This window comes from Ruditapes philippinarum, unplaced genomic scaffold (genome assembly GCF_026571515.1).
Source record: "Ruditapes philippinarum isolate M1 unplaced genomic scaffold, ASM2657151v2 ctg2303_1_1_1_1, whole genome shotgun sequence".
Classification (NCBI taxonomy): Eukaryota; Metazoa; Mollusca; class Bivalvia; order Venerida; family Veneridae; genus Ruditapes; species Ruditapes philippinarum.
The window spans coordinates 141,346-154,673 of record NW_026856239.1 but is presented as its reverse complement, the minus strand read 5'-3'; the positions used below and the strand labels follow the sequence as shown (position 1 = coordinate 154,673).

General features: G+C 31.0%; 1 protein-coding gene across 2 annotated transcripts; it reads left to right on the top strand.

Annotated features, from left to right (window-relative positions):
• Positions 1-6,514: 6,514 nt before the first annotated feature.
• On the top strand, positions 6,515-13,116 carry LOC132745913 (uncharacterized). Of its 2 annotated transcripts, XM_060734926.1 has the most exons (3): positions 6,515-6,812; positions 11,788-11,883; positions 12,539-13,116. In XM_060734926.1, the coding sequence occupies exons 1-3, from the start codon at positions 6,536-6,538 to the stop codon at positions 12,553-12,555; spliced, it is 390 nt and encodes a 129-aa protein (XP_060590909.1). In that variant the 5' UTR covers positions 6,515-6,535; the 3' UTR covers positions 12,556-13,116. The 2 variants fall into 2 exon arrangements, with proteins under 2 accessions (XP_060590909.1, XP_060590908.1); XM_060734925.1 differs by lacking the exon at positions 12,539-13,116 and having other exon boundaries at positions 11,788-12,530.
• Positions 13,117-13,328: the final 212 nt, after the last annotated feature.

Sequence of the window (13,328 nt, the reverse complement as noted above, 5' to 3'; positions counted from 1 at the left end):
AATCTTGAAATACTAAGCATAACCGATGCTTCAAATCAATCCTAATTTTGATAGATTAGAACCATTTTATGTTAGGTTTTATTATTTTTATCATACTTGATAATAAGGAGATGGGCAGTGAGTCTAAAATTTCAAAGCAATGTTATGAGTTATTGTTGAATTTTTAAATAAATAACAAGTGAGTCACGTACATGTTTTTAATCTGATATAAATAAAAGTAGTTATTGTTGTAAAGTCAATGTTCTGCTAAACTGGCGTGACCTTTCCTAGCAATTGTAAAACAATTTTTAGAATAGTGAATTAACAGTTAGGATTGCTTTTTCAATATTTGCTGCAATTTAATTTTATTTCTCCACGATAAAAGTTAGTAAAACACTTTATGCACGTCTGATAGCAAATATTTATATAAATTATAATCTATCTCCTCTTTATAATTGCTTTTCGATATTTATATTGAAATTTAAAAAACATAGCAGTAATACATGACGTATAATTAAAGATGGAAATTCCCTTAGCGACTTTCGCTTGCTTTGATTATGAATATTATGTTTTTGTTGTAATGCGTGTAACTTGATTACGTGCAGCTAATGGCGAATCATCAATGAATGCTTTTATGAGAAATTTACATTGATGTCAAAGAAAGCTTTTAAAAGGAAACAGTATTTTCAAAAGAACAAATTAAAGAAAGGACATTAAAAAACAAAAAAAGTCTATATTGTTGTTAAACGTTTATACACGCACATTGTACGCGAGATATCTTATTTCTAGCTGATTCTTTTACTTTCACCATTTTCCTAGAGATTGGTTAGAAATTAAGAAATTTTAAAGGCAATCAAAACAAAAGAACAAAAATTATAACAAGCGACCAACTCTTATCTACCCGATTATTTAAAGTAACATTATGCCCATCTTGAAGTTTTCAGGTCAAAGTAAAAAAATACATTCTGCCATTTTTTAACAATAATAAAATCAGCATCGCACAAATAATCAAAAATCGTAAAAAAGTCACTAATGAAGTAAACGACGTGACAGAATATGCAAGAAATATGCAAATTTAGATAACCGCCTTTCTTAAGAATGACCTCTTCCAATACTAACTTATATATGCCCCTTCCATTACTTTTGTGTCCTCTCCCATTTTGGTTCGGTGTCTTCTGATGTACTGCTGTTTTGTGTCGGGGGTTGCGTTCAGTGACTGTCGCCTTTCTTTGTTTGTCTTTGTTTTCTACTTTTTATCATGAACTACACAAATCATTCATTAACTTAAAGCAAATAGTCATAATGTCTATGCATCTTTTGAAAACTGCTTATAATGTAAATTTATTATGATATGAAGATTCCGACATTTTACAACCGACATCATTAAGTTTAATAGTGGTTAGATTCACAGCTAAATACGTTGGTTGGCTCTTTACCTTGTGTAAAATACATTATTTTCTTAGATGATTATATACGTGTGGTCTTCAAAGTAGAATTTTGCGTGACTCGTGATTTATTATTACATTAAGATAGGGACTGCATGCAATAGTTTGCTTATTTTGGGAAAGAAAATGATTATGTACTATATCAAGTTTATATAAAATATGTCTTCTTCAATGAAGATTTAAAGTGTATGCGACAATCTTTCGTTCCACTAAATTGTGCTGAATCATTAATTCAGACTCAATAATGATTTAGAAAAAAAATATGTGTAGGTTAGATTTGTGGTCTGAATAAACTGGTTTATCTTTTGGACATTTTAAAATTTATATGAGGCCAATCGAAGATCCAAGTTCCATTTCTTACTGAGCTTACTAGAAGATCTTACTTATTGCTACCATCGATGAAAGTATTGAGGAATGTCACGTTAAAGATGTCTTGTTTTTATGTTTATGCTCCATGTTAATCGTAGCACTACAGTAACATATCTCAACACAAGGTGGCTTGCGTCCAAACGAAATTGTTGAAAACACTTTTAGAAAGACTCTATTTATAAATCATCTGATAGAAAATAATTCTGATTTCTCAAGAAATGTCATTGGGTGTAAACGGCAAGAAATAAGAATATTTCTTGTAACCTTTTTTATCATTCTTTCAAGATAGTTATAGCACAGCAATTACATAATGTTTCATAAAAATTTAAAGTCATTTAGTTGCTTTTGTGTGATTTCTTTCTGAATACAATATTAAAATACAATTTATTCTGTTGTTATGCGTGTAACTTGATAAAGTGTAGACCATGACAAATTATCAATACTAGTAAATGCTTTCAAGAAGAAATGACATCCCTTTCTAAGGAATATTTTAAAATGAAACAGTATTGTCAAATGATCTAATTATAGAAAGCACATTTAAAACAAAACCTTATACGTTATTATCGAGTTTGCATTTCAATAATATTGATAAGAAAGAGTTTTAAATACTTATTCATGAAAATTGATTTTCACTTTTGCCAGCAGATAACTGATATAAACCTGAGGTTGAAGCCTCCGTGGTTGAGTAATTAATACAAAGCTAATTTCAGATTCAAGACCCATTTCTTACCTTAAGTTTATACAAGACGTTAGTTACTAGAGTGTCAAATCTAATACTATTCTATACCAAGTTTTTTAAAGTGTCATACTAAACTATTGGATAGGATAGTCCTATGATGTTTATGATCCTAGCAAATACTTGTTTTGTAGTATATAGCTTTATTGTTCCATATGACATTGGCTATAAATATGAAATATTGTTTCCACAGGAGCTGATTTTATGAGTCAATTTCCTAATAGTAACAGAATACATAACATGTTTTAACATGAATGTAGTTTTTTCCAAATTCTTACTTGGTTTAAGTTTGATATTCAATAATAAACTAAACCGTTGTTACTCCTAACATCAGTGAAAGTACTTAACAGAGATGCTGCTAAAAGATATCTCGCTTTTATGTTAATCGTAGCACGATAATTAATATCTCTGACAAGGTGACTTCTGTTTAAAGAAAAAGGTAGAAAACATTTTAAAAAGATTTACAAATCATCTGACAACAAAAGGAATACAATTTTTTTCAAAATGTCTTTGCTGGCACTTAAAGTAAAAATGTGTATCCTCTATTATTCTTTATAGATGATTGTATTGTAACTTAAATGAAAGCAATGCCATAATTAACTTTAAATCAAATATGAAAATTCAGTTAGCGGCTTTTGTGTGATTAATGTATGAATGCAATTTAAGATACATTTTGTTTCTGTTGTAATGCGTCTAACTTGATAACGTGCAGACGATGGTAAATTATCAATACAAGTAAATGCTTTTATGAGAAAATTCCATCCATTCCTATTGAATATTTATATCAGGCTAGATATGTGTCCCGGGAAAACTTATGCACATTTTGTAATACCATCTTATCATTTAGTTATATTATAGCATTTCTAACTGTATGTTATTATAACTACAAGAAAAGCATTGTTGCAAAACATCAATGGGCGTCTTTGCAAGAAATGCAGCAAGTGAAGGTGAACTAGTAGATATCTGATGACAAGATATTCTTATAAACTTTTCAATTGTTAATTTGTTTTTACCAGAATTGTATAATATTTATGAATGGGCGGACGAAAGACATTGTTCATTAATTGACGGATAAGATAATTTCATTTGAAAATGTTTGCATTGCGAAATTCTCCAGTTCGCTATTCATTGTTCGCGACATTTCATTTTTGATAATCAAAAACCCTCAAACCAATTGGAATGATCGGCTATTATGACCGACAAAAAGGCCCAAGAAGTTGCTGTCGCCCTTTCACAAAATCTGATTTCATTCCATAAGTGGCGTCGCGCTTTGGCGCGGGCGCCAATAATGTCTACTTAGAATGTCAAAAAGATGGATGCCATTTATTTTCAGAGACAGATACAACAAATGGTTATTGTGTTTCGTGAAAATTGATTACATCATTTTGCCAGCTCATAACGTCTATATATAACCAATGCAAACCAGAGATTGAAGCCGAAGCCTCCTTGACGGAGTTATGAACATAAGCCAATTGACCTAGTTACGATAAGCGCTTATACTTGTAGAGGTCGTTTCTAGGGTGTCAAATATAATATCTTTGTACTCGACGTTATTGGATAGTAACATGATTTACATGAGTATCGGGTACTTTTTGTATTTTAATAAACTAATTATTGTGGCACGTGTATTGTTAGTGGCATAAACTATGTATGAAATACTTTTAATGATATATTGAACTTGTTTTTATTAGTCAGTTTTCTATAAGTAATAAAATACATACCGTGTTGAAATATGCTTGTAGTTCTTAGGGTGTTGTATAATGCCTTGATAATAAGTATTGCATTCCTTGCGTGATTTTATTCGATAAGTGAATGACAAACGTAGACGCTGTGCTTGATATTGATAGCGCAACAATAGGAATTTCACTATAAAGATTTATTGTTTTTCAATTGTTGGCTGCAACTATAATTGATTACCTCCAACAAGGTTGACTTCGTTCAAAGAAAATACTAGAGTACAAAGGAAATTATTAAAATTAAAAATCACTTGATAGGAAAATGAATATGATTTCTTAAAAATGTTTTTGATGTAAACAATAAGTAATTTGTATCCTCTTTAATATTCCTTTTAGATAATTGCATTGTTTTGTACTGAAATCAAGGACGTAATATAACTTTTAATTAAAATGAAGTCAGTTAGCGGATATGTTTTGATTATGAATGAAATTCAAGATACAATTTGTTTCTGGTATAATGTGTATAGCCTTATTAAGTGAAGTGTCAAATTATCAATACTTGTAAAAGCTTTTATAAGGGGAAATGATATCAATTTCTAGGCAATGTTTTTCTATGATAAAACAGTATTTTCAAATTTAAAGAGAATATTAAAGAAAAAATAATGACCCCCACCTCCCCCGCTAAAATTGCTTAATGGTTATAAACGTTTTCACATACAATTTTACATGGGGTATTCTATTCAGAATCTTATACAATCAATGCCAACACATTGGGAACAAAATAATTCCTACTGCCAATTTTCTCATAGCAAAATACTTCGGGTGAAAAAAACGTTAAAATTGTCATAAAAATATACTACAAGAATATTCTATATACTTGCAGCAAATAGTCAAAATGTCTATTATTTTCTGAAAAAGTGTTGGTAAACATTTAAGTATATGTTAAAATGTTCAATGGTCGCAGCTAGATTCGTTGGTCTCCTCTTTTCCCGCTTTCATCTGTTGTAAAGAAGCACTGTCCTTAGTGAGTAGATTTGTGCGTGACTCTGGATTTGTAATGACTGATAGATAGTGACTGTCTGCAATTGTAAGTTTATTGTGGGAAAAAAATAATTTGGTACACTAAATTTTGTGTCCTCTTCCGCCGAGGGTTTCTGAAATGAAGGGACTGACAATATTTTGTCGAAATTTTTATACAACTTAATGTATGTCTATTTCAATGACTGGAGTACAAAAACTGAGATCATTCAGTCATTCTGTTTTTTTTTCCAGGATAATTATTTTTTGTGTGTACAAAATGTCATATATAAATAAAACGCGTGTGACGCTTTAACCCCAATTCGATAAAAGCCATATTTAATGTAATTTTGAAAATATTTCTTAATCATTTTATCACATGTTTCAAGTTTCTAATCGAAGTAAGATTTTTGAATTCTATGTTTGTAGACTTTTGGACCTCAGTGGACGTTCTTTAAGCATCTTTCTCTGAATTAGGCGTTTTACAGTTCATTTATGTAGTAACTAGCAAGTCAATAATCAATCCCGATTTTTGTAGATATTAACTTGATATCAACAATTACGCTTAAATTTATAATATGTTTATAATATGTTTATAATGTGTTTATAATATAATATAATATAATATGTAATCTGATAAAAAATTATGTGACATTGCGACATTTCACGACAGATTGTTTTGCGACATTTGGCGGCGGTTTTGACTTAAACGGCAGTGTTGGTATATTCAGCAGCACGTGCGACAAATAGGGAGGCATAAATCAGTCTAAGCTTTACTATTGTCCAGTGAAGCCTCTTCTACATGTATGAGAGTATTAGACCCCCTGCTACATACGCAAGGATAACATTTTCACTTGAACTACGAAGGACAAGAACATTTTTCAAGAGGAGCAAAGAGCTTATTGTGAATTTCGCTTAATTGAATTATTTTAAGCATTAAAATAACTAATTACGCTTCATTGGATTGTTTACCTTTTTTAGTTCTATTTTTAGTGTCTGTTTCTTAGCATCAACAAAACAACTTCTCATTGGTTTATATTTGATATTCATACACCTTGGCTATTTTTGTAGTGTCGCTTGATTTTCAAAAAAAAAAGTTTCTCGAAGTTGTTTTTAGGGTGTGGCATTCCCGCCTTTTCATTTTATTAAGTTTTAAAGTTTCAAGTTATCACTGGACATTCATATTAATTTAGAAATTAATTTCTCATTTGAAGGGATATAGACCCTTGCTGGGTTTATTATTCTATTCTAAAATGTCTTCAAGGACTACTGGACTACTGAAAGGAAAAAAGGTCGCGTAGACTATAAAAAAAATGATCGAAGGAGAACCGTGGATTTCGGACGACAATGGAGAAGAGGTGAATAAGTTGCCGACTGCTTCTGCGGGTTTATTGGAGGAATCGAAGCCCTGTGGGATTTCAGTTTGTGAGAAGCAAGCGTCTGCTGATTCTGAGGACTCAGATCTGGATAGCATGAAGGAGGAATTGAAAAAATTAGAAAAAGAAGAAAAAGAGCTTATCGTCCAGCGGGAGAAGGCAGAATTAAGACGCAAACTTAAAGAAAAGAGAGACGCTGTAAAATCTTTAAAGGGTAACGATTTTTCGTCTATTTCTATCTCGTTTGCTGATGCTAAAGAACCGAAGAAAATTTGCTCAAAAAAAGTAAATAAGAGCTCTCCTTTGCAGAAAAGTCAGGATAAAAAAGTAACTTTAACCTCTTTGAGACAAGATAATGATTTAAAGCGTAAAGTTCGGCGTAAGCTTAGCAAATTAGGTCTTGAAGAACCTTCTATTGATACAAGTTGTTCCGATTCGGATACGTCCGATAATTCGGACAATGAAGTTTCTAGTATTGTTGATTCGTCAGATGAAGAGTTCTCTCCCAGTTCTAATAAAAATATTAGAAGAAAGAGCTCTCATAGATCTGGTATCGAGGCTAAAGCGTCTGATAGAGTGAAATTTGTTCAGAAATATCCTCATTCTCAGTTAAGATACGAATTTGTTGACCAGAGTCTGTCCTTCAATGATTTGTCTATGAATCTTTTTATAGCTGGTGAATTGGAGATTATCTCTGATAATGACACCAAATCTACAGAAAGAAAAGGACGAATGGGATTACTTAAAAGATTAATGTATTTAAGCGTATCCTATGGTTTCAGCATTTTAAAGGCATATTATGCAGCTGTTCTTAGGGAAATAGAGCTTGGTAAGAAGTCCTGGTCTGATGATTTCCATTATATTGAAATGGCTATTCTAAGCAAATATCAGCCTCAAGTTCAGGGCAAGTCTACATCTAGTACAAGAAATCGTAGAAATTTCAACAAGCAGGTTTCTATTGATAATTCTGTTGATGAAAGTCAAGGTTCTACTTGGTTTTGTTCTCCTTATCAGAGGAATAAATGTTCTAACAAATCTGGTCACATGATGGTTGTAAAAGGTAGGATGCGTATGGCTCAACATATTTGTGCTTCCTGTTGGCAGAAAGATAAAAAGAAATTGGATCATCCGGAGTGTTCCACAGCTTGTCCATATGCTATGCAATGACTTTTTTCATGCAACAGAAGTTTCAAGAATGAAAATAAGGTTGAAGATTTGTTTTTACCAGAATTTTGTTTCAAAAATTCAGAAAGTAATATAAAGGAAAATTATCATGTTTGTTCTCAATCTGGTTCATGTCACATGTGTAGTTTTGTTGAAAATAATTCTACCTTTTCAGAAGTCAATAAGAAAATTTTAATTCATGAATTGGTTAAAAAGTCAGGAAAACATAATTTTTGAAGGTTGCCGTATTCCAATTAATAACAAGATAAATACTTCTTATATGAGACAAATTTTGTCAACCTTTCAATATAATGATATGCTGGTATGTGAATTTTGGAATTTGGTTTTCCTATAAATTTTTCTGGTAATGAAAATGCATTTTCAAAATCCTTAGAAGCTTCTAATTACAAAAATTATAAAGGGGCCAATGATTTTCCTGTTCAAATTAACAAATATTTGCAAAAAGAGATTCAAAATGAGCACATTATAGGCCCTTTTCAAAAAAAATCCATTTTCAAATAATATGTTAGTGTCTCCTTTAAATTCAGTACCAAAAAAGGAGGTTTCAGACAGAAGAGTAATTTTAGATTTGAGTTCAAATACTTCTTGCGCGGTTAATGATTACATTGAAAAGGATGAATATTTAGGGATGGCAAGTTCTACTATTTTTCCTAGAATAGATGATTTTGTTAAGTTGATTTTAGCTAAAGGCACTTCGGCTAGGTTATACAAAAAAGACTTGAAAGGCGCATACAGACAAATTAGTATATGTCCTTCTGATTACAATTTAGTGGCTTATTCTTGGAATAATCTTTTTTTTTGTGATGTTGTTTTATCAATGGGTCTTCGCAGTGCTGCTTATATTTGTCAACGTGTTACTAATGCTGTAGCATTTATGTTACTGGGTATGGGCATCTCTGTTTTGAACTATTTAGATGATTTAGCTGGGGTTGAAAAACCAGAACTTGCTGACTTTGCTTATTCAACTCTGACTAGAGTTTTAGAGTTGTGTGGTTTACAAGAAGCTGTAGAAAAATGTTCACCACCCTCTACAATCATGACTTTTTTGGGCGTTTTGTTCAATACTGAGACTATGACTATGGAAATCACTCCAAATCGTTTGATTGAGATTCGTAGTTTGGTGAAAGTATGGTTAAATAAAAAAGTTGCTACTTAAAGGAGCTTCAGTCTCTTTTAGGGAAATTGAACTTCATAGGAGCTTGTGTTAAACCAAGCAGGATTTTTTGTGGCTAGATTGTTAAATTGGCTCAGACAATTGTATGGTGCAGATAAAAAGATTAAACATTGCATTCCTGATGAGGTTAAAAAAGACTTGCTATGGTGGAATGAATTTTTGCCAAAATATAATGGTATTTCTTTGTTGTATCTAGGACCTTGGTGTGAGCCTGATACTATTTTAAGTTGTGATGCTTGTCTAGAAGGCTGTGGTGGTTTTTGGGAAGGGAATTATTTCCATGCTTTATTTCCTTCAGAAATTTTGTCATTTAATTTACATATAGGTGCATTAGAGATGCTAGCCTTAGTACTTTGTTTACATCTGTGGGCTTCTAATTTTAGGCATTCAAGGATAGTCATTTTGTGTGATAATCTTTCTACATGTATTGCTATTAATTCCGGGAAAGCTAAATGCCGTTTCTTCAAAAATACATAAGGGAGATTTGCTTCATTTCTGCAGTTTATGAATTTGAAATTAAAGCTCAACATATCTCTTCATCAGAGAATCGTTTAGCTGACCATTTATCAAGATTTGAACAGGGGGAATTTCATCGTAATGAGTTCTTTAGTTTAACAAAGAATTATAGGTTAAAAGAATTTTCAGTTAAAAGTACTGATTTTGATATCTTAAATCCATGGTGATTTTACATTAAATTAGTGGTTTATTGTTTTTTAAATTTCAGAGGTTCAGTTTATGGGGTTGAAGCATGATCTTATGTTATCTAACAAACAAGCTTATGCTGAAGGTACATGGAAAAATTTGAAGATTCAATGGGAGGCATTTCTGCTTTTCTGTACCTATTTTCATTTGGTTTCTCTGCCAGTTTCTACTGAAACACTTCAATTATATGCTCAGTTTCTGAGTAGATCCATGAAATCGGTTGATTCAATTAGAAATTACATCAGTGGTGTTAAAACAATGCATTTGTTACTAGGTGCTTCAGTGGAACATATTAATAATTTTCTACTAAATTTATCTCTTAAAGGGATAAGTAAACAAAAACTGTATTTGCATAAACAGGCGACTCCTATTACTCCAGAAATTCTGCTGAGTATTTTTAAATGTTTAGATTTTACTCAAGTTGATAATGTTGTATTTTGGTGTTTGTTTTTATTTGCTTTCTTTTTATTGGCTAGAAAATCAAACTTGGTACCAACAAATATAAGAGATTTGCAGAATCCAAAGTTTTTGTTGAGAAAAGATATTGTCAATTTAGGCACTTATTTGTTGGTTAAGATGAAATGGTCAAAAACTATACAAGCAGGAGAACGGATTTTAGAGGTTCCTTTACACAGTATAGATCATTCTTGTTTATGTCCTGTATCTGCTTACAATAATATGATTAAGGTAGTTCCTGGCAAGGCTAATGATCCTTTTGTTTCGCTAGGCTCTAATAAACCAGTTACATATGCAATCTTTATGAGAAAATTGAAATCTTGTATTGACAATATTGGTTTAAATTCTGAGGACTTCTCTACTCATTCTTTTCGTAGAGGTTTTGCTACTTATGCCTTTAGGCTTAATTTACCTGCTGATCTTATTCAATTAATGGGTGACTGGAAGTCAGATGCCTATAAAAAGTATATAGAGTATTCTTTTCAAGATAAATTAAGAGTATCAAAATTCATTAGTAATAAATTAAAATATGATTAGATATAATATTTATGGTCTTTCAATTAGTAGGCAGATTTTCAATTACAATTATCTAAAGTATTCATTAAGGGTAGTATAAAATTGTTATGACATTCAAGTTCCTTATTATAGTGTTTATTTGGTTACGTTTTGAATTTTGAATTTCTTATGTGGCTTCATTTTAATATATGGAGTTTCTGTTACAACATGATGAATACACAAGTTGGCAGAATTTTCACATATAAAAAACTTCACAATTTGCATATCAACTGTTAAAGGACAGAGTTTTTTATGTAGGCCCTAATGTTATAGTTCTATTTTCTACATGTATGTGGCTTCATTTTAATTAATGATGTATCTGTTACAACATGATGCTTACACATGTTGGCAGACTTTCTCAGATTGAAATTTCACTATTAGCCTAGCATCTGTTGAAGGACAGTGTTATTTATTTAATATGTTATGATTTTATTTTCTTATGTGGCTTCATTTTAATTAATGAAGTTTCTGTTATAACTTGATGATTACACAAGTTGGCAGAATTTCACATATAGAAATTACACCATTTGCATAGCAACTGTTGAAGGGCAGTGTTAGTGACAAGTTTTCACATATAGAAAACGCATTTTTCATAGCAACTGTTGAAGGACAGTGTTATTTACATAATATGTTATGATTTTATTTTCTTATGTGGCTTCATTTTAATTAATGAAGTTTCTGTTATAACTTGATGTTTACACAAGTTGGCAGAATTTCACATATAGAAATTACACCATTTGCATAGCAACTGTTGAAGGGCAGTGTTAGTGACAAGTTATCACATATAGAAAACACATTGTTCATAGCAACTGTTGAAGGACAGTGTTATTTATGTAATATGTTATAATTTTATTTACTTATGTGGCTTCATTTTAATTAATGGAGTATCTGTTATAACTTGATGTTTACACAAGTTGGCAGAATTTCACTTACTGAAATTTGATAATTTTCTTAATTTTGTCTCTACTATTGACAGACATTTATTTAGGTTAGCAGAATTTTCTTAGTGGGTAAATGATTATATATTTGAAGTCTTTATATATTGTATTTTGTATTTCAAAAGTATTGTATTTTGTATTTCAAAGTATTCTATCTTTGAATACCTAATTAATTTCAGAGTTCAGGAAGGTGATCATTGTGGGTGATTCTATGATAAAAAACTTACCACCGATTGAGGGAGTTGAAGTTAGAGCCATCAGAGGTGCTACAATCGGTAAAATCAATTTTCTTCTAGAGAATAGACAGCTGTCTCTTGGTTCTAGTAACTATATAATTATTCATGCCGGTACCAATAATATTGCCAATGGCAATTCATGTGACTATATTTTATCTGGTCTGGCAAATTTGATTGCAACAGTCCGTCGTTTAAAAACAGACATTCATATTATCGTTTCTTCTTTACTTCCTCGGCCGGTGGATAAGGATGAAACTGAGTCAGTTATCAAACAAGTCAATACTTGTTTTGAAAAAGAAATGTCCAAGGATTTGAATGTGAAGTTTGTGAAATCTTTCCGTCCATTTTTGTTTAAGGGCAGATCAAAAGATTTCTTTTTGCCAATCTAGATGGAGGGTTACATTTGAATACTGAGGGCTCAAATCGTTTGGGTCATTTCTTCTTGAGGGTTATTTCTACGCTGAGTTATTAATTATTATTTTTGTTATGAGTTTCTTCTTGATTGAAGAAATACTGTCTACAGTTGGATGTGTTAACCTTCTGGGCAGTTAAGTCATAACAAATTATTGTAAGGTTCTAATTGTATATTATATATATATAAATAATATTATGTTAGTCATATAGTAGTAATTGTTGATTCAAATTACTATTTCATTTATTTCTACAATTTGTGTTAAAATTTTGAATCTTTCAGAAGATTCCTGTATATAAATTTTGTTTCTGCGGTCTAAGGTAAAATTTTTTTTTTTTGATTTTGTGTTGTTTATTTTGATTGCCTTAGTTTGTTGGGCTTAGGGATGGCGGTTATTTGATTATCTCTAAAGTACTTTGTCGTTGATTTATCCATTACTTTAGATCTTGTTTGCGACACTTAGGACAAATAAATTTATTAAATTATATCTGTTTTATGTTTTGATATCTAAGGAAAGTAATTGAATTATTTTAAGCATTAAAATAACTAATTACGCTTCATTGGATTGTTTACCTTTTTTAGTTCTATTTTTAGTGTCTGTTTCTTAGCATCAACAAAACAACTTCTCATTGGTTTATATTTGATATTCATACACCTTGGCTATTTATAGGGACTTGTTTCCAGTTTTCATTGCTATTAGTATTTTTGTAGTGTCGCTTGATTTTCAAAAAACCCGCCCTCCCTCCGCTATTTGTTTGGATGTTATTTGTTTTCATATATTTCTACTGTTTGTGTTAATCTTTATACAGTACAGGCGGTTATTTGATTATCTCTAAAGTACTTTGTCGTTGATTTATCCATTACTTTAGAACTTGTTTGCGACACTTAGGACAAATAAATTTATTAAATTATATCTGTTTTATGTTTTGATATCTAAGGAAAGTAATTGGCTTTGTCGTGTCTCATTTATACAAGATTTAGACAAGTTAGGAAAGGTCGGTTAAGATATATGTCAGATTATTTAAGTCCGGTAGAACATATGTCAAAGATGAACCCAAATATGTTCTTCTAG

Excerpts from the sequence above, each read along its gene's own strand:
- LOC132745913 (XM_060734925.1), top strand. The coding sequence starts at position 6,536 with ATGATCGAAGGAGAACCGTGGATTTCGGACGACAATGGAGAAGAGGTG. Across the intron at positions 6,813-11,787 it reads CGCTGTAAAATCTTTAAAGG|AGTTCAGGAAGGTGATCATT; the intron begins GTAACGATTTTT and ends AATTAATTTCAG.